Source organism: Solea solea, chromosome 3 (genome assembly GCF_958295425.1).
Source record: "Solea solea chromosome 3, fSolSol10.1, whole genome shotgun sequence".
Taxonomy (NCBI): domain Eukaryota; kingdom Metazoa; phylum Chordata; class Actinopteri; order Pleuronectiformes; family Soleidae; genus Solea; species Solea solea.
Genome location: NC_081136.1, coordinates 26,340,742 through 26,368,089, shown reverse-complemented (window position 1 = coordinate 26,368,089; position 27,348 = coordinate 26,340,742). Strand labels below are relative to the sequence as shown.

At 42.3% G+C, this 27,348-nt stretch overlaps 1 protein-coding gene across 1 annotated transcript; it reads right to left on the bottom strand.

Annotated features, from left to right (window-relative positions):
• gas2l3 (growth arrest-specific 2 like 3) lies at positions 1-25,482 on the bottom strand. The gene is given in 10 exon segments (XM_058625832.1): positions 1-1,395; positions 1,398-2,526; positions 3,244-3,348; positions 4,450-4,591; positions 4,944-5,007; positions 5,424-5,565; positions 5,968-6,086; positions 7,390-7,576; positions 12,655-12,707; positions 25,343-25,482. Coding segments are annotated over 9 exon segments (2,181 nt in total). The 5' UTR covers positions 12,679-12,707; positions 25,343-25,482; the 3' UTR covers positions 1-1,126.
• Positions 25,483-27,348: the final 1,866 nt, after the last annotated feature.

The following is a 27,348-nucleotide window of genomic DNA, read 5'->3' as shown; positions in this document are numbered from 1 at the left end:
TGTTTTTTTCAAAACACTTGTCCATTTATTAATCAAAATGACAAAAAAAAGGTAGCAGGGACAAGAGACACGACAGAATCAACATTCAAAGTGTGACAAACAGAGGTCTCTGTAAAGTGCCAAACATGAAAAACAAAAGCCTCACTGATAATATACTTTATACTCCTATGTACAATCACACACATAAACACAGACATCACATACAGAAGTAGATTTTTAAACGCGCACACACACGCACACACACAAAAAACAGAAACCATATAAAAACAAGTCTATCCCGAGTAGATTCTGCTTAAAAAATGAGTTTCTTGTTAAAAAGAAAATCAGTAGTTCAGAGGAAACCAAAGTAAATGAGTGCTCGTACACACTGTGTGCAATTTTAACCCCGACACCACCCGCGACCATCTAATACATTCTCTAATGCCGCTCAGAAAACGTGAGATTTTCTGATGAAGGCACATGACACGACAGAAACAATCCCGATGACGCTTTATACGGCGACATCGAGACCAAAACGTCCCGTCTGGATATCATTTATACAAAAAATAGAAATCTGAGCGCCCACCAGCGGAAAGCCTGTTCTCACTGGTGGGAAAACAAAAAAAAAACAAAACAAGATTGAACAAAAACCCCCCACGAGATTAGTAACATGACGAAGAAAACAGGACACGTGCGGTACTGCGGTAAAACCGCATTTCGCCGTGTCCTGTAAGCGAGCTTTGAACGGGAGTTTCTTCCACACAACTTCATCCTTCGTCCTTTAAAAGTACGTTGAGGTGACTGCGGGAGTAACAGAGGTGGACATGTAAACATTGTGCAAGTTTTCCTGTTTAGCCGCGTACGCGGTGCTGAGTGTTAATTCACGACAACGACAACAAACAATGTTAAAATTAAAATCATGACATCTCGGACCCGGAATTAAAAACAAAACTCTTCAACGACAACAGAACAAATGTATCTACAAATAAAAACACATTTGCAGATGAAAAGTTAGAAGCTTTTTTCTTTCGTGAAGATTAGTGATAACTACTATTTATTAATTTATTTGTTTGTTTGTTTGAAGAGCGCAAGCGTCATCAAGTGCTGGTTATCGCGTGGAGAAGCTGCGTCACTGGCCTCCGTCCAGTTACGTCTTCAGCCTCCTCCTGCTGTTCATTTCAAAGTAAGTGTCCTGGTTCTTGCCCTTGCTCTGCGGCGTCTTCTTGCCGACGCCGCACTCGACTTTGTCGGCTCTGACGTTGTTGTTGTTGTTGCTGGACTTCTGTGGGGCCGGGGTTCGTCCTGGAGCTGGTTCGGGTTTTAAAGTGGATTTGATGGCGTTAGCTGTGGCTGCTGGTTTTTTAGCGGCCGTCTGTACTGTGGCTGGTGTTTTGTGATTGGCTTTGCTGGAGGGGGAGGGGAAGTGTTGTTTCCTGGGACGCGCCCGGGGGCAGCAGTGATACCTCGTGGAGGGTTAGCAGCCTTGGTCAGGACTGGCCCCCCCTTGGCTTTGGCTATGGCTTCTCTGCCTTTGGGCTGGGAGCAGGTAGGCTTCGGCGGCACTGGTGAAACTGTCCGTGAGCTGGGGGTGGAGGCGAGGGACAGTGGAGTCGCCGCTCTGGACGTCGGCGCAGAGGCGGCGACGGCTCGCGTGGCTATTCGCACTCGCCTGGCTGCCTCTAGACGGAGGCGTGAGGCTGGGGAGCCAGGGCGGCGCTGCGCGAGGCGAGAGCGTTGGCCGGTGGCCAGCGGGGGGCGAGCATCTCTCGGTGTGGGAGCCCGTGCTGGAGCAGTGACGGGGCGAGGCACGGTGGTGGTGGGGGAGGAGGGCTTGGGGCATTTGGAAGACGGCTCAGGGCAGACGGGGCTTCTGGGCTGAGAGGCAACACCGCGTGGTGACGTTCTGAGCTTGAGTTTGGAGGCGGGGGTCGGATGTGTGGTGGCAGATGATGATGATGATGGAGCTGCTGATGGAGTCACAGCTCTGCGCTGCACCTGCCCACCCTGACACCCAGCGGTGTGAGAAAGTTTAGAGGAGCCTCCCACAGGTGTGGAGGGCAAAGACGAGGGACCTTTGGTGGTGACGGGCAGGGGCAGCTGCGTGGGCTTCCTGGGGGAGGAGGAGGGTGTCATCTGGAGGTTCTTCTTGGGTGCTGCTGCAGCACCTCTCCTGGGCAGCGTCGGTGTGCAGGCAGGAGAGGCGGCGTGGAGACGACCCACCTGACCTGCAGCGGTCACAGACGTCTGCTTACTGCCTGAGCCAGAGAGAGACGAGGAGGAGGAGGTGGAGGAGGAGGAAGAGGAGGACGTTGATGACATGAGGTTGTTAACAGCGGCGAGGGGATCCATGTCAGGAGGGGGCGGCGGGGCAGCCGCACCGCCATGGTGGTGACCTCCCAGGCCGGGAGGACCTTTCTGGAAGGCCAGGATCTTCTGCTCCAGCGTGGTGAACTGCAGGACTCGCAGAGGGTCGTACTTGGTCAGGAAGCCACGCAGCGTGTCCCAGCCGCCGCCGACACGCACCATCACGTGTTTACCATGGAGCATCTGAGGAGGGGACACAAAAGAGTTCACATACAATATATTAACGGACTATAAGCAACATATAAACTGAATACACTGCAGTATGTCATGCTCAGTGACACTTCATGTCGTTGTGATTTATGTTGCTGTGAATGCCTGTGTGTACATGAGTTCATCCTGTTACATAAACCCACTTCACGACTGCAGATGGAAATTAGCCGATGGGTACAATTTAAAACAACAACAACAACAACAACAGAGTCTCTGCAGAGCTGTAAATGAGTCTGTCCTGGGGCCTGACCCACTGGACCGCAGCGCAACTGTGATGTAATCGTCCGACACGTAGCATCGCTGTTAGGTAACAAGATTACATGTGTCCAGTCAGAGCTGTGGGTAAAGTTGAGAAGACCTCTGTGCTGGGGTTTCTCTCCATCTGTCTGTGTCTCACTTACTCGCACTCTGGCAGCAGCCTGTGTTGTCAGTGTGAATCCTACTACTTACTTTAATTGGATAGAAAGACATTATTTATAGCAGTTTAACACGGCTTTGGGCTGAGAAAAAAAAAAAAAAGAAAGATACGTAGATAGTAATCGATACTATGGCGTCATAACCACTCGCTCTCTGGCAAGAAAGATCGTGGGGACACAGGGGGCTGCTGTGTTACTCTGCGTCTAAATGGGACAACTTTGGATTAGAAAGGGGAAGTGTGTGTGTGTGTGTGTGTGCGTCTGTGAGTCTCACCCGAATAAAGATGGTCTTGTCCCCCAGCCTGTAACGTCCCTCTGACAGATACTCAATGGACACTCTGTTGGAGCAGTTGCAGGGCGGCTCGTCCATGCCGTGCTCCTACAAAGAACAATAGAGACCCATAAGGTCACCGTATCCCAGCTTCTCACTTCACTGGCATCATATAATAATCAATATGTTCATAAACGTTTTGACATTTAAATATTTTATAGCGTCACCCCTTGCTGTCTTTGTTTGTGAGGACACACACGACGCAGTATCGCCTCAGACGGCCTGAGCACAGACTGCGCTGGTCTATATCCAATGTAATGTAATTATACCCACTGAATAAGTCGAGTCATACTCTTTCTCACACAAAACTGCACTGACATGAGTTTGCTGCGAGCGTCTAACGCGCAGCGACGTCAGCGTTTGAGGGCAAATACATTTTTACATACATTTTTTTAGTCCAGCTGTTTCCTGTGGGAGTTAAACCCCCAACCGCTGAACCAATCACAGTGTCCGTCAGTGATAGTTTAGAGAATTCTAAAGTGTAATGGTACATTTCCTCCGACATATGAACACAAAGTTACTTCTGGCTGCGTGACGTTGCTTATTTGCAGCCCCGGCGATCACGTGCCACAGCCAGTCACGGGGCATGCGGGGGGGAGAGTCATGCGACCGATGCTGCGATGCGTCATGTACCCTTCGGGGGGCGCCAGTGAAGCGGCAAGAACTCTGCTGAATCCCGGCTCGCCTTCAACTGGGTCACACATGTGCCACACGTACGCGACGGCAACGTGATCAGCTGTTTAGCCTTTACTCTCTCTGCAGACAGGGGCGGGGTCGGAGGGGAATTGTTAACTGTTGAATAAACAGCGGGTTTCAATTTCATCATGTGGACTGAGGCTACGCACAATAGTCTCATGCCACAGGTGCTGCCTCCAGGTGGAGGGATTCATTATAGAAGTGCACAGGCTCGGTTACAGTGTGTGTTTAACCAGTCAGAGCTCATACAAAGTTTGCTTGGCCAAAAAGAACGTTAATCTTGCGATAAAAAAAAAGCGCCGTTAATAACACATTTAACTGACAGCACTGATTTCAATGCTTCCTTTGGGGAAACGGGTTGTTTTTAAAATGTGCTATATACATAACTGTGACCTTGACCTTTGACCTCAGAGCCAGGGTTCATTTCTGAACCTAATAGTGTGACGGCCTTACCCCAGATTGGTAGAGGCCACCGTGCTGACAGCAAACACTGAAGGTTTTGACGGCGGGAGGGGGCTCCTCCGTCAGTAGCAGGGTCTCCTCCAGCTCGATCTCCTTCTCCAGCTTCACGAGCACAGGAGGCTCCACGCCGTATCTGTCAAACACAGTGTTTACATTCATCGATTACTAAATTAATCGTTGACTATTTTCGATAATCAATTAATTCTTTATTGAAATTTTTTTTTTTTCAATAATTAAAACAAGCTTTCTGTTTTTTTCAGCTTCTTAAATGTGAATATTTTTTACTCCGCATAACAAAATGAATCATTAAAGACATTCCAGAGCATCATCATTTCCAGGATTTATAAACACAGATCAACATTTTCTGACATTTTATAGAAGTATTTGGTTAATAAATCAATTATGAAGTTGCAGCCCTAATTTACCTGATGAGCAGAATGAAAATAAAAAGACAAAAGCATCTTGTGCAGTGTGTGCAGACTTACTTGGAGACAATGCGGCCGATCTCCAGCAGACACAGGCAGACCTGCCGCGGCTCCTTGTGCAGCACTGAGGCAGAAAATGAACTGTTAGACAAGGTGAAGCAAAATTCACGTCTTGAATTTAAAAACCTTATATTGCAAGCATATAAGTAATGAAGGAAAATTAATATATATTAGTATACAGTAAGGTTGAAACATAATTGTACAGTTTTAAGTCTTTTAAATGTATCTACAATTAAACATTACAATTACAATTGCTGGGCCTGATTCTAGCACTTGAAGACGTTGCTCAGAGATCACTTACAACAAAGTTACTCATGCAAGAATAGGCATTTAAAGTGCCGAGCAGGAAAGAAAGAGGCAGCACTCCCCCTATTGCAAGTCAGTGACCCATCAAAAGGATGTTGAAGCTGTTACTTGGAGGTCAAACAGTGCATAAAGAGGAAAGAGGTTGACGTGGAGTTTTGTCACTGCAGTGCTTACCGAGGCCTTCTGACTCAAACAGGTACGTCTCTTCCACGCCGATTTGTCGACACCAGGCCAGGAAGTTGGCTGTGTTGTCGCGGGCAAAGAAGGAACCCGGGGAGGCGTCGCGCTTACATGCCACCTTCCTCATGGGGAACAGCTGTCGGGGGGGGGGATAAATACACTCATCATGAACCCCAGTTACTGTTTACACATCTAGTATAATGTAAAGTGAGATGATTATTCATTTAGCGCAGCAGGAATCTCATTTACACCAACTCTAGTCTTGACTTTGAGTCGTCACGGCGACCAGCTGCCATTTGTCGCTGTGTCGCGTTTAATGACAGATGTGGAGCCAGATGTGTGCAGTATAAATACAGCATGGTCATGGTGAGTAGCCAGCCTAGTCTGTCGTGTTGTTCTAGCAAATGACACGAAAGATGTGTGCGTGTATTCCAGCATAGGGACTAGGACGTGCAGCAGTTCCTCTCCACGTGAGCGTGAAATGTGCCCCTTTGGACAAAGTGTCAACGTTTGTTTTCATGGCTGCCATGTGACTCACCTTGCCCAGTGCGGAGGGGCAGCTCTGGGCGACCTTAGTCTGCAACACGCCGATGAGCTGGCAGAGCTTCACGCCGTTGTTCAGCTCGTCCATGAAAAACTCTGCTCTCACCTCCTCCCCTGCAAACACAGAGAGCGCGTTTATAAATGTCCACTAAAAACAAATAAGTGACTCAAGAATCTGACAACGTTACGGAGTGTCCCTCAGCTCATGAGACAGTAAGGTGGAGAGGGGTTTGGAGGTTAAAGAGAAAACTTATTAACCTTTTTATTTTGGGAAAGTGCAATGGATAGAAGTTAAAAATGGCCTGAAATTGACTGTTGCGATGTGTCTGTGTATTGTTCTCATGAATTCTCATGAGAATTCATTTAATCTCACTTCTCCAGTAAAGAACATACCGATAGAGCACATATTCCACACTAAATTATTCTAGTTTTTTAAGGTTTCATTGTTGTAGGACACCAAATCTACAAACTCCTCGAGGACTTGTGGTTCCCACAACCTCTTATTGTAAATCACCGCCCTCTAAATCCCAACAAAGGCCTCTGCGTCTGACTTGATTCACACAGGGAACAAATTCCACAATGGCCATAACACTAAGCGACTACCATTGCTCCACAAAAGTTTTATTTTCCACAAAACACCAACCAAGCCTAGAGGGCAGAAACACGATCCACTGCACGCCACCTGTTTCTGCAGCATCCAGCCCCCTCAGTGGTCTGGTCGGTCAAACGGTTTTTAAAAAAGAAAAACACCTCAAAACGTGGGATGCAGGTCATCACAGTCACGGTCAATAACTCATGTTGAGCGTTTCTAGTACCTGCCCACATTCTTCATGAGACAAAGTGGACGCCTACTTCTGAAAAACAGTTTCAGAAGTTAACAATAGGATCAGTTTCAGTTTCCTCACAGGCCCATTGTATCACGGCAGACAAAAGATGTCCAAATAATGGCTGAGACAGGTGAAATGAGGGATTTTGTTCCACCACTGTTTATGTGCTTTGCTGAAGCCCAGTTGGAAACAGTGGCATCCAAATCCAATTACATGGGAAACCCATGTCAATTGTGCTTCGGTATGTTCCTAGTCTGGAGGGAGAAACTGTGAGCATGTCCCGAGTTGATTCAAAGGTTTGGACACATTTACTCTCATGTACGTGTCCATCAGCACAGCCACGCATCCATAACATGATCATAGTATGTCATCAGAGATTATGAAAATATTTAAGTATTTGTTTTAGCCCATGCCTAACATTTTCAAACCGAAAAGCCCCACCACTCCTCCCAAAAACGTCTTGACCAGAGGAGAAAGAAAACAAGGGTGGAAGATGTACATTATTGAACTAACTATACACATCTAAAGCTCTTGTTGTCAGTGGATATTTATAAAAGCCTCAGCGATCTCAGACGGTAAACTGCACTTACCCAGCATGCCAGTGAGCCAGATGGCCAGATCCTCCTGCATGGGCACCAGCGTGGCCTCATGTCGCACTGCCAGCCACTGATCATACTGGAAGACATCTGCGAGGCCGGGGCCGTGTCGCTGTGCTAATGGGCTGCGAGGGCTCCTGGGGCTCAGCAGGGGGGCGTCGAACTTCTCCCCGAACCATACCTGGAGAGGAGAGCAGAGAGACAAAGAGAGAGAGGAAGGTTAACACTATTAACACTTAAACTTCGTTAGACGTGCTGTAAAATATAAACACTGAAATATTGCAATACTATAATACTACTATACTATAATAATCAAAAAATATTCTTGATGGTGTTTTTGTTGGTGTGTGTTGTGTTGAACCTACCACTCCTCTCACTACAGAGAACTGTATACTGTTTATGCAAATCCTATTGTTTTGTTACGATGAGAGTTGTTCTGAAAACAGACTATTTTGTTTATAGTTCCGCAATAAATCATGTCCAACACCAATATCACATCTAACATTACTGATAATCTGATCTGCAGGCTCAATTCAATTTTATTTGCATAGCATCAAATCATAACGTATCTATAAACACTTTACATACAGGTCAATATCTTATCATACTACCATCAGCAGTCAGTTAGCAGCTTATATATGTATCCCTTTGACCTGCTTTAATTGTCTTTTCATAGATGTTTAATCAGATTTCTGTTTCCTTTTTTATTAATGATACTATTATTTGACAATAAAATGAAATTCTGCTATGTCATTTTATATTCTTATTTACATCCCTGCTTCTTGACTTGGTGTTGTCAGTATGTACGTTCATAGTGTGGATTACTTGTAACCCTGAATATAGGTTAGCAGTTTTCCACAGGTCAACAGTACTTCATACATACAAGCATCATCACACTCCAGTTACCACTGAGATTTGCATTGTGGGAGATTCGTATAGCCCCATCATGGCACACTCTTCCTCGACAAGCTTACACCCTCTTACACCGCTCTGCCAGGTAATACTTAGTGTTTACATGGTAGATACAACCTCATCTATACCAACATTGTACACCGTTACATGTTCCTTTGCTTCACATCCAAAAGGAAACAGAGTCACTTCAACACTGTCGCACTTGACTGCTCAGACGAGTCTAACGCTAGCTCGCGGTGAGCGGCCTCGGCCTCAGCCTCAGCCTGGAGCGAGCTGCTGATCCTGGCTCTTGAAACTGACGTCCCATCACATCCATCTCCTCTGACAATACACACCCACCCGCTCCCTTCACTTTCACATTCCAGCTCCGCACTTTCTTCAACATGAAGGCAGGAAAAAAAGAGTCTGTTTTTGTTATACAACCACCACACATGCTGCGTATTGCTCAGAAAAATGCTCTCAAACGCATACTTGCAAAGTGCCCCATATTGTTGTTTTTACCTTTTGATTGTTCACAGACAGAAGGATGAGGAGAGATCTATAAACCAGCACCAGATGTGCGTTTCAATGACTTGTCCAGACATTACATAACTCGCGTATGAGCCCGCCCTCCCTCCCCGTTCTAGATTGTTGACATCTGTTTAACATACAACCTTTAATCTTTGTGTACATCACATGTCGTCGTGGAAGAGAAAGCATTCTGTAGCCACTGTCCTGAGGGGGATATTGTACTTAAACAAGGCCTGCTCTCATTCAGGCCATGAAATTCATCATGTTGGTTGTGCAAACAAACAGGAAACGGAGAGCGAGACAGTCAACAAACGGGGCCGTTACACAGTCATGGGCATGTGTGGATGCTCCAAGAAGACCCAACGGCACTGGATAATGATTAATGTTCTGATTGCGTGCATGTGTCTTTTTTCGGTTTGGTGGTGTGATACTACTTTCAAGGACTTATGGCAGAAACTGAACATACTACAAGTATGCATGTGTAAGTATATAAAAATAAAAACAGATTTGTTTTTGTAGACTTTTGTAGACAAATGTCTGTTTGTCGTCTTGCACACTAGACCTTTAAAACTAAATGTGAGAATGGACAACAAGTCTGAGTTTATTCCTGCAATTTACTGTTTGGACATAACAACACTAAAATTAAAGCCTGCAAGTCTTGGAGGAGTTTTTGTATATAAAAAAATGCAAATGCATGTAGTAGCCCTACATGCATTTCTAAAAGAAGTGACAAAACAAAGCGGTAGAGGCTGGGACATCCTCACTTTTTTAACCTTCATGCACTCAGATAAGAGCTCTGAAAAAAGGGGGTGGGAATATATATATATTCCCCATAATGCAAGGCATTAGATAACATAAACAGCACCTTTTAAGTTGGAAATTGTGATTGAAATCAACAATAAATTGTTCATCCCTATGTAATAGGTGAACTACAACTATTTTTTGATTTGGTGGAATGGGCCTTTAACATTAAAATTCATGCAACTTGGCCTTTGGCTCCTTTTCACACATTAATAAAGTCATTGTTGGGTGACCTCAGCAGTTGTAAAGAGCCTATAGCGTTTAAAACAGACGTCAGAGAGCACGTCATTGCTTTATAAAGTCATCAGATGTTAGAAAACACACGCACGGGTTCCCACAGCTATCCTTTTGTCTCTAACCAGTTAATAATGCCTAACGCAAACCTTAACCTAATCACAATTCAAATCTTAACCACTTCCTGACAAGAGGTCAGTGTTTAAGCCAGAAAACCAACAAATGCAAGCACGAGAGAGAGAGAGTGAGAGAGACGAGGGCAAAACACCTGATCCAAACACACCAATGTATTACATAACTCTGTTCACGCTCAGCAGCTTCAAAACAACATATGTGCTTCTGTAGTCATCCAACTAATTAGAGAATAAGGCAGTGTAGTGTAATGTTCACATGTTACGTAAAAAAGGACATTGTACAGATTAGAAGAGAGGACCTAATATAGTGGAGGATAATCCCACATCATACAGTGTCACCTGACAGAATACGGGTTCACCGTCGTAAACTGAAATCCGAGTACAGGGGCATGAATTCTCCGTTAATCTCTTTTCTTTACGCCACCTCTCTCCTTATTGGCTCGCGGGAATGTTGATTGGTAATCCAGCACAAACAGCCACTTCCTGAGTTTTTAAAGCATAACCTGATGCGCTTAATCCAAGCCATTTATCAAGAGGGAGATTTACTGGACGGGTCTCAAACAATACTCACTCAGTAGCAGGAAGGTCTAAAAGAAGTGACTTCCTTTTACTGGAATACCATCATCACCTTGTTACCTTTGCTTTCATTGCCTTTTTATAAAGACTCTCTCATGACATTGGATGTTTTCGTGACCGTATAAAAACTATCCATATCTCATTTCACAGTGGTTTGCTTGCGATGGACATTCACCGTTACACTACATTTTGAAGTAAAACATTGTCTAAAACAACTTCAAACACTTGCATCAGGTTACATTAACAAGTGTCGTCGCAGTGACCCGACTTTCAAAGCTTCCCATGCTCTGGCTGTGACCTTTGCTGCTTCAGGATCACAAGGAAGCACCGCGCTGTTTGGTTTGGTCAGGCTGAACTAACAGGGTCAACATTTCTCTTCTGAAATGAGAGGAAAGAAAAGAGCTCGCCGTCGCTCATCCTGACGTCTCCCTGGTATTAATGAAGAATGTGCTGATCTACTGTGTGAGCGCTGCTCCTCGTCTTCCTGTGTGTCTTCACTGAGGTTTCCCCATTTGTGTGCTATTCTCCCTTTTTTTTTTTTATATTCTCTTCTCCTCAGTACAAAGAACAGCTATTCTTCCTCCTGCTGTGTTTATATGGACAACATTACACTATGTCCAAGATACGATGATTTGTTGGATCAAATACATTACATTTTAAATCTCACTTGCTTTGCTGGTTAAATCTATGGTTACAGGTCACAATACTTAGGAACATCCCCAAAATATGAGTTTGGACGTGGTCACTGATTTATCAACAGATGTGTCAAGAAAATCCCCTTCACCTACAGGAGTGACTAAATCGGACTGTTGAGACAATCGTGAAAGCATGCATCATGTTTGTCCTTGTTGCGTTGTAGGAATGTACTATATTGAAGGTTTTGACGATATTGTCATATATCTGGAGTGCAGATATATCAATACCGATAACCGATATTGAAATACATATGTTTTCCCCTGTGCCTACTGCAGAGGTCATTTAGTCTCTTCTGTAGTGAAATCAAAATAATATTGTGTCTACTTATGTCACTGCAGATATAGATGGCATGGAAGCATAGAAGTTAAGGAGGTAGCAGCCTATTTAGCCTGCTGTTGTAGTCATTTCTCATATCTGCAGGGTTATCCTGGTGTCGATATCCTATAATAAACTTTAAAGCTAAAGATCTGCCAATACAGATATTGTGCCATTAATATCACACAAGTGTGATGTCAAGGTATTTACATGGCAGAAACAAAAGCCAGATCCGAGTTTGACGTTCCAAACCCCATCATGGCACCCTAAACAACGCTGTACCACTTTGTGGAAACGCGGCTAATCCGATGCTACAGCATCCCACCACAGTCCATCAACACTTACGTGGAGACTCTTTCGTAGCCTTGCCAACAAATCATCAGTCTGACAGGTTTCCTGCCACATGCTACATGCACAGCTCTGACATCCATATTTTGCATATTCACACTCCAAGAGAGCCGGGAATATCAAAACCAGATGACAGAGAAAAGTCTCTCTTCACGCCGGGGTGCAGCCATGTGACAAATCTGTAACACGATACACTTGTTGTTTTGGATCTCGCGGATGACTCGCGCTTCGTTGCTGGGAGTGGACGGCGGAGGAAAATAAGCGTGGCGCATTCCACCCTCTCCCCGTAAAAAAATGTGAAGAGGAGGAACTCCTTAGGGTGTCAGCAGTGGAACGCCAGACATGCACAGCAACAGCAAGACGGCGTGCCGTAACACAGGTGGGCCCGTCACAGCTGTTGAGCGGGAGACAGATGTCTGCGGTTCTATGTCATCTGAATACCTCTGTTAAAATGTCTGGGAAGTTTTTCCTCGGTTTGGCACATAGTCTGACAGTGTTCCTGGCACTGGTAAGACCTGAAGAGGGCGCTGTACTGACTAGTCAGGTTCAGCCCTTCGGTGAGGTCGAGATTTAAGAGGATTGGTCAAAAAAGGTGATGAAAAGGAAATTCCAAAGTCAGAATTTAATTAAATTACATATCAAGTGTGAAAACATCTTTGTGAATTGTCCTTTGCTCTCCCCTCTGGCCAAATTCGGCAAACACTTCAAGTAACCGACGTGGTGACACGCTTACCTGGATGCCAGCCTGGACAGCCATGACTGCGATGATCGATTCACTTCTTCATCCTGTGGATAAATGACAAAGATTGGTGAGTAAGAGAAGGATGACTTCTGACTTTATATATAGATATTGCGGTTCACAGAGTGAACGAATGAGGAAGTCCGGGCAGTCGGTTGCTCGTTTCTGGAAATCAGTTGTGAAGACGCACGTGGCATTTGATCAGGAGAGTGTTTTTGAGCTTAGCATTAAAACTGAACATAAGGGGAATCGGCAGTTTTGGGTGTTAAGTATTTCTTGGCAAGCAGGAGCTTAAAGGTCTAGTGTGTGACATTTAAGGAGTTTTATCAGCAGAAACTGAACATACTAAACATAAGTATGTTTGTATAAGTGTTTCATTGTTTCAAAATAAAAAATCTTTTTGTTTCCATAGCTTTAGAATAACACTTTTACATGTACTGTATTTTAGCCAAGGGTCTTGCTTTACTTTGTTGCACTGCCATGTTTCTACAGCAGCACAAACGGACGTGCGCTTCATGTTTGAAGCGGAAGCTTACAACGTAAACAAAGATCTTCTCCACCGACATAAACTCGATTCATAAACCTATGAAGGAGGAGGAGGAGGAGGAAAGGAAACGAGAGAGACAATGGAATCTGCAGTGTCACCAGTAGATGTCACTAATTCTTATACACTGGACCTAATGAACTTTATCCAGGAAACATTTTACTTCCCAACTCCTAATAAACTAGATTTGTGTGTTATTGATCTCGGTGGTCAGCTTTCTTAACCAGACAGAACCAGACTAGTTAAGAACAAGCTAACTGCTTAAAGCTCTAGCTATTCTGTAACAATATGACATCCGTATTTGCCGAGTAGGACAAAGTACACTAGGGAATATCATTTATATGTAACTCATTTGTTTTTTCTTCCCAACGTAATAAGTGAGCATTGCTGCTTCATTGTCTGCATCGTTGGTGAGGTTGAAAAGTTTATTCATCACAATTTAAAATTCTGACAAATTATGAAGTGGAAACTCCGCTACAATAAGAGTTTTGAAATGATGGCAAGTTAGTCAATAGTTCATAAAAGAGCTCTGGTGATGACCTGCAAGCTTAACCAATTCTACACAGACTTTTCAGCCTGATTCAGGACAGACACTGATTATCTTGTTAAGTCTATACAGTCTTTAAACTCAGTATCCTACAATGATTCCCCTGGAAAAAGCTTCAGAATTCAGTACAGAAGAGGCAGTAACTTGCCTTTTCTTTGAATTCCCCTGAGAAATAGATATGTTTAGATGATTTACAAGCAAATAAATTCACATTTTGGAGGGTGGTCTGGTGGATCAGTTGGGATGTTTGAATATACATGACTGTAGCAGGAATGGAGGAGCGGTTTCACAGGATATACGCAGCACAGAGGCTCTCAGGATGTAGTGAACGGTAAGAAAGACGCAAGGCTGTTGTTTTTACTGGACACAAAGTGAGTTTGAGTAGATCAGATTTTCTCATGAGGAAGTGATGAGTTCGGTCTGAGTGCTCCTCTATGCCCTTTCCCACACAGGATGTGAAGGATTACCCCGACACTCATGTGTCCCCAAGGGTTTGTGTTTGACAAAGGGAGCTGGTGGGTGGGGGGAGAAAGTAATCAGAAGCATGTAGGTCCTAATAACAATGATAATTTGGCCAACACAGCTGAGGCAATACAGTCTCCCCCTCCTCCAATTCCCCAATGACATGCTTTAAACGAATCAATTATTCACCAAAAATGGCTTTTGGGAAACTTCTAGAACACAGTTTCCGTAGGTTCTGGTGTTTTCCTCTGATGTAACCATGCAGAGTGAGGAAACCTCATCCTTATCTACAACTGGCCTCATAACCACAGACACTAAAACCACATCCTCAGTCGCTCATCAAAAGGCCCGCGACAGAATGCTGTGTCCACTCATCCGACATCAGATCTGCAGCCCGGAGGAGAGACGATGCAAGTCAGCGGACAAGGACGGGACGGGACAGGAAGGATGACATCACAAGAGGACTTACCTCGCAACAAAAACAGAAGAGTACAGAGCGAGGAAACCGCGCCAAACAAGTCCAGTCTGCCTCAAAACAACATCCTCATCAATGGGAAGCCAAAAGCCCACGTTGCGCTCAGTACTGTCCTGTCCAGCCCGAGCGGCTCTAGCCTCTGTGCTTTTCAAGAGTGAGCAGGGAGGGAAAGGCTGTGTGAGAATGACAGGGAGGGAGGGAGGGAGGCAGGGTGGGAGCAGGGGGAGGTGCAAAGGGAGAGCCCTAATGAAGTGGCTTTGCTTCGATAAGCTCCGACTGGCCCCCCCTGTTCTCCACCAACAATTCTGTCACAGCGGTTCTCTCTTACAAAGCGTCCATTGTTTTGTCAGAAATGCCACCCTCCTTGCAACACACACACACACACACACACACACACACACACACCCTCCTCCCAATCAGGTTACAATGAAATGGCATGATATGGGATAGAGGAGATGGGGGGGGGGGGGGGATTACCTTAACTTCCTTTTATATTCCCTCACCTCCTTGCTTGTTTAAAAGGTAACGGGGTCGGAATCAGCAGAACAGTGAGCAAATGATGTTATAATATGTCATGGTTTGCTGTAAACTTGTACTTGTGTCATTAAAGACTTCATTAGAGGGTGCGTGTCCACAAACAAAGGCTCTCAGCTTAGTTACAGAACAGAGGGGAAACGTCCAAGGACCAAAACAAGAGAGCACATGACGACATCGTACCAGTAAATCAGACGCCTAGATGTTGATTTTTCCCAGCTGTTTTCACTGGCTCTGTTCTATTGACTAGATGCATCAGTCCAACCATACTGTGATAGCAGACTGAATATAAAACTGCAACCATAGGATTAGATTGAAATCTTCTCTGTGGCCATTTGGTTGTGCTTACTTTTTAAAATTTCAAAATGAAATCGTGGTAAATATTATAAGTATATAAATATTATAATAGTACAATAATATAATAAGGTTTGATCTTGCAACTCGTGAGCATCATGGACCGATCGAGAAATGTCAAAGATCAGGTCGGAAAGGAATTCCAAGGGTCAGTGAAGTCTTTAAAATGTATTGTTCCGAAAAATCCTCAAGCTGAAAGACGGAAACACTGACAGAGTGATGATATTTAGGGTTTCAGAGGAGGGGAAGCGAGGGGGGGGCAGTCCAGAATGGCCCTGCTTCTTTTCAGTACGCGGGTGTATGTGAAGGGTCACACTTAGCAACATGGGACAAAGGGCAAATCTCTGGCTCTGGACTCCAGTTGTGTGCATCTGCAGCCCCAGCTGAGCCTGCGAGAACGACTCCCTACGGGGACCAAAGGCTTTCAAACACAGGCAAATGTCAAGCACAGAGGAGGGCCAAAGAATCAAAGCCAAAAACAGGGAGGCGAAGACAAAACGTGCTTCACAGCGATTGTGAACTTGGGAGTGGCTCACTGGAAAGGACAGGACTGGACACTGTTCACTACCAACGCACATTCCAGATGGGTCACCAAGGAAGGAAAAAAAAAAAAAAAAGTTTGACAATGATGGGACTATTCTGTCGCCCATGTTCAATCTGCATTTTCTCTGTTCTTTCACTAATCCACATTTCCATTCAGAGAATTTGAGATTACGCTCATTACTTAGGGGCCAAACATCTGCAAAACATCTTGCATCATCGACAGTTGAAGCTCACGAAGAACAGAATGTATTTCTTTTGAGCAGTATCATATTCTGTAAAAAAAAAGGGCAGTGTGGAAATCTCCAAAATATGCCCAATACTCTCTTTGGTGCAGGTGCACATGTGTGCCATTCCTACATGTGTGAGGTCACATTAAGGATTAACTGAGTAAATGAGGCAAAGAAACCTGGTACACAAAAGATCCTGGTCATGTTTGGGTTGCTTAACCTGTATTTCTTGTCACGATGAAACACAAGCTTTGTTTTGGGATTCAACCCCTTGGGAAAACTGCTATTTCCAGAGAATGGGCTCAATCACTGTGTGAAAAAACGTCTCTGCAGGGACACGCATCCGTGCACAGGCAACAAAAAACATAATCACACAATCACTGTTGATTTTTGTTTATGTTAATCATGTGCCAAGAACGTGAATGAGGGTAAGATGTAAGTAAATCATACTTTCTACATCCATTACAGAGGTTTACTAAAGTCTGCATGATGTAAATTTTAGAGCCGAAACAATTAATCGATTCATTGATTATTAATCGATTACTAAATTAAATCGGCAACTATTTTGATAATCGATTAATTGGTCCAAGCATGATTTTTCATGATTAAAACAAGATTTCCGATTGTTTAAGCTTCTTAAATGTGAGTATTTTCTTAATTTCTTTGCTCTGGATGACAAAGAAATCATTAAAGGTCAATCAATGTTGATTGGTGTTCGTCAAACTGGGAAATTATGATGTTCTTAAATGTCTTGTTTTGTCCACAAACCAAAATGATGAACTTTTAATGATTTGTTATCCAAAGAAATGAAAAAAAAATTACATTTAAGAAGCTTAAACAATCAGAAATCCTGTTTTAATTATGAAAAAAGCTTCAAACCGATTAATCGATAATCAAAATAGTTGCAGATTAATTTAGTAATCCATTAATAATCGATTAATTGTTTCAGCTCTAAACTGCAGGCATGTATATGAACATGTGGAATTGCCAAGCAGCTATCTGCAGTTCCAGAACATGGTAAGTATGACACAGACCTCCATCGGAATTTTATCAGTATCAAAAAAAAGCATTATTTAAACACAGACTAAAATGACTCATTTATGGGACTTATCAACTAGCTGTGACAGCTAATTTAGATAACGTCATTGATTTTTTTTTTTTTTTTTTAAAACCTTTGTTCTCAAACAATCCCCTACTTGTCAGCAAAAGGTGGTGGATAAATTAGTGGAATTTCCTTTATCCGGGCAAACATGAGCAGTACAATAGACTTTAGCTCTATTAAAGGAAAGGGATCTCGCCTGAACTTCCTTGTAGCCTGGACTAAACATAGGTGTTGTCCGTGTGTGTGTGTGTGTGTTGAGAGACATCTGTCCCCATGCAGGTCGCATCTCTCTATGTCTCTCTTTTTCTCTGTTATCAGCCAGTAATCATATAAGAGGATCAGAGCTATTCCAGACGACAGAGCACGTCCACCTCCACGACACGTCGTCATCACAACACACTGCACGTGGTGCACGCATGCAGCCCGCAGCACTACGGCGGAGCATGCGAGCACCCGTGCATAAGTGCAAAAAAACAAACGAGAGCCCGTTATGTAATGATTTCAGGGTGGAATGTTTAAGAGGTGATGTCACTTTGATTTTCCCACTATGCCCGCATAATGTGTTGGAAAACAAAGAGTATGCAAAGTAAACAAATCGATATGGGATTTTTGTGGGAGTCTCTGGGGGAAAGGATTTGTTTTCATTATTTAATTTCCTGTAAGTTGCCACAGATGGAGTACATAAAGACGCACGTGATCCAGAAACTGTTTTCCCTCCGCGGCCTTGTTGTGCTTATTTTGAAGCCAAAGGGTGGGACACCCAAAGGGACATATAAAATATGTCGAAATATAAAAAGGAGGAAACGTTAATACTACACGTTTTATCCAACTTTACCTAAAAACAGTTTTTTTGAATAGTTCAAATGAAAAACAAACTGCTGTTTAACTACTTATATAAGTATTTCAAACCAAAGATTTGGCAGATTTGACCCCAGTGTGTGGTAGAGCCGCACATATAATCATGTTCATTTGAGACAACAAAGGCTACAATTTAACCGATTCCATCAACGCAAATTAATTAAAAAAAAAGAAAAATGGAAATAACTTCTATCTCCAATTCTATTTTTTTGAAAAACAGAGCATGTTTTTTTTATTTTTTGACATTTAACTAGGTAACTTGTCTAGAATAAAAAGGATGCCTAACGTGTTTTTGTGTGTATCACCATTAGAAGTGATGTGCTGTGGCTGTGGAGCAGCTCAAAGAGCCACTGAACCTGCAATATCAACTCCTTCTCTATGAAACTTCTTCCTGCTGAGCCCTTTGTGTCTGGACTTAATTACCCTGTTGGAGGAGTGTTTCATTTAAAGCCCAACCTCCCCCTTTTTTTTTTGCTACAGATGGGGCCCCGCTGCAATGTGCCAAGAGGAAAATTCATTCAGTGGAGGAGAACGAAATAAGTAAATACACTAAATGGTTGGCTGACAAAGTGATCCCCACAAAAGAACAACAGAAAAAAACTTTTCTCCAAGTCCCCCGTGGGCCTGTATAAACTTGCTCATGATGGTTTTCCAGGAAGAAAAGACGATCTGCCCTTTCAAGATGGATTAAAACCTTTCTCGGTTTCCAACCGGTTGTCGTTGTTGGAGTGGTCTGTCCTTGGAGGTGAGACGACAGTGGGAGTAAAGCCCATCTTAAAGGCTTGAATGGGTGGGAGCCACCTGCCAATCCCATTTTGATTCAGTGATGCTAATCCACAGCTCCCAACACGCCACTAGGTCAGTGCTGGGTTTTCAAAGCCACCGATGGCCGACTCAGGAGCAGACCTCCTACCCAGCTTTATGTAACCTTCATGAACAGAGGCACAGAGGTCTAGTTCAGTAAACTGGGGCCGCAACCGTCTTTTCTATTCCTCATTTTTGACATTTGAAGGCCACTGTAGTTCCCTGATGTGCTTGGGAAAGGGAGGGGTGAGCGGAGGAGTCTTCCGTTTGTTAAAATCTGTAGTGCCACCAGAGGATTGGGGGGTGGGAATCCCAGGAAACCTCACAGTATGATACACGATACTTGGTCCACGGTACCAATACTATCACGATACAAGGATTCTGTGATAAGCAATACATTGCAAGACACTCATATGGCAATAGATACATCGCTATATCTGTCTGTCTGTCTAACTGAAGAAAACAAAACGTCCATGAAAGGTTAGATCAGACCAGTGACCACAACAGTTAACTAATGTGTAAAATATCCTCTCATCATGCCAGTGTTTGCTGCAGATGGAACAACATGGATGACAAGGACATGAAATGCCAACTCTTGGCCCAGTAACCTACAATTGAAAAAAAACTTTGACATTGAGTGACAACATCAGCACAGAGCTGCAGACAAACTGCAACAAGCCACCTCGCTGATGACAGAGTTCCACCACAGTGTCAGTTAAGCCCGATCCAGAGTTTCCCCATTCTCTCAGTCGCCTTCTATACTTTTTTCCCCTGATGTAAGCCACCAATTAACTGAGTCAGTCAGCAGTAACTGACACACTGGCACAGCATCCTTTAAGCTGCAGCCATGCTGGCACGGTGCCCTCTGTTGATGCTGACCTCACTCTCACACACACAGAGGCACTGCAGTTACATCAGTGCTTTAGACACGTCACAGACTGGCAAACACACTGTCATTCCAGCTTGACCGTTGAGCTTACCTACCATCAAGACGTGTTCAAGTGAGACATGGAAACTGTTGACCAACTGTCACTTTTCATAGTGAATATCTTCAATGGAAAAATTAAAGCTGTGTAGTGTGCATGTGACTTTTGAATATAAACAAATGTTCAGGAGGTTTAATCCACTGTCATATGAGTTCACAAGATGCAGCTCCACACAACTCAAGAAGCAAGACGGCTACAAACACGTTGGAGTATGATTGAAAAAACAAAGAGACACCCATAAAAAGGGAATTCTACTGTTCTGAAAAGCTGGTTATTCAACAGTTTGACAGGATAGATACTTCTTTCCCTGCTGCTGTATACACACACACACACACACAACACTCCCTCATTAAGGTCTTATAACATATAAATAATGTCACATTGTTTTACTTCATGAAGACTATAATATAATAATATAAACAACAAAAACTAAACTAAAACATTGTAAATGTACCGTTTGTGGACCAGTATACTGTAAATGCCGTTTTCTTCACTGACGACACGTGACATGTCACATTTTCAAATCGGTTAAACAAAACACTTTAGTTGAGTTTCACCTTTGTGTCTTTCTAAGTTTTCCCTTCCAACAAACAAAAGTACAATACAATATCCAAGGCAAGCACAGTCCCAGTGTGGCCAAGTACACAGGCGTTTATCAGGGTCAGCTCAGCTCAGATAAGCCTGTGGAGCACAAACTGCCCTTTTGCCCCTTCCCAACTCCTCACACAGGCCAAAAGGATGTGAAAGGTCAAGGGGTCGTCGAGCTTAGCCTAATTAGTCACGTTGTTTCTTCAAATAATAATCCTGGTTAGTGCGTGTGGGATGGATGGATGGATGGGTGAGGGGTGGGATTTAAAAGCCCTTTCACCTTAATCAGCCTTACCAGTACTACACGGTGGGGGGGAAACATAGGCTCCTTTAGATCTTCACTCAGTATGTTTCTATGCACAATTAAGTCCATCGACAGTTGTTCAACTGAAACCGTCCTTACCCCAGTATACGAGCACTAGGGAGGAATCGATTAGTTGAATGAAGTGTGGCAACACGCCCCCTTACAGCTTGTTATAGTATTAGATGATTACCAATTCAGCTTGTGGCTAGATGGTAGCATTTTCAGGCTTCCTACCATCCATGAAACTAAATAAACTATTCCATTCTTGAACATAATCAGTATCCTTACAGCCCCCAGAAAATGTACCAGACTAAATACTTGCCATTTTTTGGTCGCGTTTGTCTTGTCATTCCGTTTAATAATCTCTTCCTTATTAAAAGGGCTGAAACAATCACTCAAATCATCGATTGTGAATCGATGATTTATCATCAAATATGTTGATAAGTGATTTGTCACTTATCAACATATGGTCCTTTCATTATTAATGCAAGTTTTCTGATTTTTCCAGCTTCTTAAATGTGAACATTTTCTGGGTTTCTTTGCTCCAAATACTGTAACAATGAAGTCATGAGTCATTTTGGTTTGTGGACAAAACAAGACATTTGAGAACATCAGCATTTCCAGGTTTGAGAAAGACTGATCAACATTTTCTGTCTTTTTATGGACCAAACAATGACTCAAGAGAGACATCGAGAGAATAATCAACAGATAAAGTGATAATGAAAATAAGCAGTAGTTGCACAAATGCTACATTACTATATTCGCTAACACTGTGACGACGGGACAGGAAGAGCATCAGAATAAATGACAATTAATTGATCAGATCAATAATGTTGTTAGGGTTTGGCTACAAAGACATTTCCTTCCTGTGGTTGTAGAATGCTAATTTGACATGTTTGCGTTTATTAAGACTCAGTCAGTCCATGACATGAACCCAGTCACTGTTTCTACTGTTCATGTCACTGTTTTCAGTGTCATGAACTTCAGAGGCTTCAGTGAAAGTCCACATGACGGAGATAGGTTTGAGTTCAGCTGGTTCAGTGTGTCCTACATCTTTCTTAATCTAATCCATGACAGGAGATGACTAAAAAAAAAAAACACAAATTATTAAGCTTGAAAAAGACCGCAAAAGATTTAGGAGTAAACTACTTTGTTTAATGTCTGATTTAAATACAAAGACAATGGTCTGTTCTTCATTAAGAAATTAAAGCTGATGCAGGCCAGATTACTGAGCAACATGTTGGGAACTCTGCTGACTTTGACATGTTTTATTGCATTTATTGTCCAACTCTTTTTCAATTTTTTTAGGTTTCTTTGCAGCTGCAGCACCAGAAAAGTCCTGGATGCAGAGTGGGTGCAGTGGAACAGCCGATCAGAGCGTCCTACCCTCACTCTGAGCTGCCCCGTGATCTGACTGGCCTCCTGTGACACGACAGATTTAGTCGTGATGTTAAGAGGAGGTCTAGAGGTGTTCCAGACTGCTTGATTTACATTATATTGAAATAATATTGACCAATAATGCCCAAACAATCCTGTCCATTGTACCTTTAAATATTTAAGTGGAGATAATAATTTTAATTCTTTCGCACAATCACCATGTATAAGCAATATATTACCACACACACAAAGAAGACAAAGAAGACTTAATGAGTTAAAAATGCACATGGGGACATATGGGCTTTTGATGCCGCATGTGTGGACACAAAGGAGATGATAATGAAATCTTGGATTACCCCTCATTTATTCAGGGTACAGCTTACAGGAGCAGTGTGTGTGCATGTGTGTGTGTGTGTGTGTGTGTGTTAACTCCTTGCATGAGCTGCAGCAGGTCCAATAACACAAGGCCTGATGCCAGAGATCAAGCAGATGGAGATTATGAAGATAGCTGGAATTGGGGTTGCTACTCATATAGGGGAACCTATTCATTAAGTACTAGTCAGTGGCATCCCTGCCTGAAACATACTGTATTTGTTTACTTTGGTCTGGACCATTAAATGTGAAGGTAGATAAAGTGCTTGGGGAAACTATTGGGAAAATGTCATCCTTCTCAGTAACAGATTATCTTTAATTTCACACCATTGTTCTGAAGAGGAGAAGAAAACAGTCAACCTGCTGAATGCACTGAGGGGATCTACCAATCACTGAGCTGCTTTTACGATGTGGTCTTAGAAAGTATCCAAACAAATCTGCCGTTGATTGCCAAATTAATTCGTAGCCAATTATGTTTCGACCACTTGGGGGCAGCACTCCAATCTGTAATCATGACTCTGGCAGACGCTGTCATCTTTTCATGCCGAGGTGTTAATGTAAGTGATGAAAGTTCTCTAGAAACATTTCACAATAATCTGGAGATGCTAAAAAATTTTAAAAAGTGGCAAATTAATTCAAACAATAGTACATATAAACTGTTTCCAGACCTCATCACTATCTATATGGAATGCATGAAATGAAATGTCAATTCTTCTTTTCTCAAGGTCAAAAGATGTAATATTGCCATGGTGGCAATAAATACTAATAAAAACCCTCGTCATCTCCATAAACTTATGACCAGAGTGTGTGGAGAGTCTTTTACTGTTGAATCCCTCTTTGCAGGAAGCAGCTGTTCCCCCTTTACTTCATCTCTTTTCCTCAAACAGGAAAACATGAACGTCCCATGCACAACACTTCATATTCATGTGTCCTTCTTCCTGAGTGTCCCGCCACTATAGGTGCAGCGGCAGGAAACATGTCTGTGTGTGTGTGTGTGTGCGCACTTTGATCTAAGAAACAACAACACCCTCGATTACACATGGGATGGGATGGAAATTTCTTGAAAAAAAAAAAAAAAAAAAAATAATAATAATAATAATAATAATAATAAATATATATATATATTTGTTTTTTTTAAAGTTCTTTGAAACCTAAAACTATTATTTTAGATTAAATGTAAGAATCTGTCCCAGATCTACTTTCATTTGATTCACAGCTATTAGGATTTCATAAAAATCATTTAATCAATCTTCCAGATTAGAAAAAAACATGAATTAATGAAACCAATGTTACAAAAACATACACTTACTGTGAAGTTAATATTTTAAGGTTAAAAAAAAAGAAAAGACAATATTAGAACTGTAGTGCGCAGCTCTTAAACATAAACAAATGTCACATTACTTTGACATTCCTGTGCTGCACACAGGAAGTGATTTGTTTTATAATTGTTTTGACAGATGGAGGCATTAACAACATTGCGTTAGTAAAGCAAGATGACTGCAAACAGGCTGGAGTGTGAAACTTTTCATGGGCATTGCTTTGTCTTTCCAGTCAAAAGTGAATTCTACTGCTCAGTCTGACAGGATAAATGCTTTTTCTTTTTTTTTTGCCTCCACCCACCCCTGCAATGATAGTATTGCTTGACTCATTTCAGATTAACCCTCTTATGACCGGCATGATAATCAGGCCGCCTGCATTTATTTTGGATCTATGGCTGTAGAATTATCAAAAATATTCAATGAGTGAGTGCTTCTGCCTCCTTTTTACGCTTTATCGTCAACATGAGGGTCACAATCTCAGCTGACATGCCAAATCCTTCTCGCCCTTCACATGACTCACTATGACTATATTTATATTATCAAGTCACTCACTGACTCACCACGGGTAGATTATTGTGGGAGACATTCATCACAATGCACAATAATATCAAATATTATTATCACATATACCCAAACTGCTCATAATCATAAAGACATCACCCACTTATAATCCAACAGCCAGGTCACATCTACCTGTAAACTACTCATCCTCTGACCCTATTTACTCTCACCAGACAATCAGGGACAGATAAGTGTGAACATGCTCTGTCCAATTCAATTAACCTGCCATTACACATCACTGACACCTGTCCAGCCTCAACTATGTGAACTGGTTTAAATCTGGTTCATACTGCACCTGCACCCTTTAAACTGGTTTGAGGCGCGAGTGAAAAGTCAAGCGTTTTGTTTTCTTGACAGTTGGGGTTCATTTAAAAAAAAAAAAAAGACACACACAACAGCTTTTATCAAACACTAAATAACATTAAAGGCTGTGTTTAGCAATTTGGAAAATCTATGCGTGACCATAGACCGTTTATTTCAAATTTCTGGCAGCTTGCCTTGACAGTTTTTCTATATTTCACGTTACTATTTATTTAAAAGAGCATGCGCGACACGTGGGTTATTCACAATAATAGTGAGTATTTTCCACGTCAACAGCTTCCACGAGGCTCCCTCATGTAGTTTGGGAGAGAAACGGGAGAAAACCTCTGCACTTTTCAGATCCACGAACTCTCCCTCTAAGATAAAGAAGAATATCGCTAGTGGGGTAAAAGTTCCGCACTTACCAGCAACACTGACGAGAGAAAAGTCTTCAAGCACAAAGTCTGGACACGTTTTGTTGCTTTCGGTCGTTTGTTCCTGTTGGAAAACTTGAAGTGTTACTCCAGTTTGAGTGAGGAGTTACTCATGTTCTCCGCTGCTGCTCCACTCACTGACTGTGAGTTTGTGTCAGAAGCGCTGTTCGAAACAGCCAATCAGAGCGCTCCCTGCGCCGCGGGGGGCGGAGTCAGTGATTCACCTGAGTGTCATTTTACTGAATGGTGAAAATTCATTCATAACAACAAAATACGAGACCATAAATAAAGCCACCAAACGCCACTGAGTGGCTGTTCAAGTAAATTGTGAATAAAATAAAATAAGAAATAAACGAGTGCGTTTATTTTTTAGTTTTGTCAGACTTTGAGGAGATGATGGCTTGGTATGGACAGTTGGATGTCACATTTATGTATTTATTTAAATAGGGACATTAATGGAAAATTGCCAGATTATAGCCATTGGAATTAGACAAAATACATAAGAAAATACACCAAGAGGTAACAAAAGTAAGACAGAAAAAAACATAAACAAACAGTAACAACCATACAAACAAAGGCACACTATGAATAATGTAAAATATGGGAAACCAGGAAGCAGGAACCACAAGTTTCAAGGGGATTAAATAACCAAATGTAAATTGTCTTGAGCTAAGGTGCTTATAGAGTTCACTTATTTCACGCACATGAGAGTAATGTGCACCCTGAGTATCAAAAAATAAGAAAGCTCTTTACATAATAAGGGCTCAATCTCATCCATTATACTCCCACTTCAAACTGCTTCACCCTTGGGAACATGTTAGTCTTCCATGACACACAAAAATGTCTACAATAAATCTTTTGCACCAGGTGCAATTCACTTATTTGATTGTAAACGACTAAACTGAAATGATCTTGAATTTGTAATTCATGTTTTTATTTGTAACGGATGGTTCTCCACATTCTGGACAATAAAGTTTAACCTAACTTAACCTACTGATGCTACTCTGCCTATTTAGTTGTGTTCACTGTATTCTACTGTACATTCTCCTGCACCAAGACATGATACATTTTCACATTCTCCAATGCTTTGGGTGTAAATTCTGACATTGTAGTAAATTATAATAGCTGTCAAATGTGCAGAATCTGTAATACAGATCAGTTTAGATGAAACAGCATCTGAAGTCATAAGACGTTTAGATTGAAAATGTGATATTTTATGAGGAAATATCCCCATATATATGTATAATTTGTCTATAAAACACAGGCAAACAAATTTGTTTTTAAGTCTACTGTTGAAGATTTTGACCTGCATTTTAACAGATCTGAGGGGCAATCAACATCAGCATGTGAGATATATTAACTTTTATTAATTAATTAATTAATTAATTAATTAAAAGGTTAAAACCAATGTGATGATTTTAAAACAGGGGTCTCAAAATCAAATGACATAGGGGGCCACTGAGCGTGTAGTCTGGTAAGGAGGGGGCCAGTCAAGTGGGAGTGGACAATATTAGCTTAAAATGATGTCACAATATTCCATAATTATGTTGCAATAATGATATTGGTGACCATATTTCACAAAATTTCCAAATAAAAGTGTTTGTTTTGCTCTGGAATGATGTATAGTTCACAATAACAAACATGTTTAGGATAAAAAATTAATCTAGAAATTACCAAATAAACACACAAAACAACTTATCATAACTTGATATTAAGTTGCAGGCTGCATGAAAGTGATTGGGGGGCCACGAATTTGAGTCCTCAGCCTTAAAACAAGTGAGATGTGTCCCTGTATGGTTCCTCCTGCTCAATTGAAAATTGTGCGCCACTAATGTGGTTATTGAGATTGAGAAGAGGTTTTAATGGGTTCAATTTAAGGCCCCTTCCTTGGGGACACCTCTGCCTGACAAAAAAACAGGGATAAACGTGACAACCTCAGTGTCTCCATGTGGACACATCTGACCCATCAAATAGATACATTGTCCTATATGGAGTAC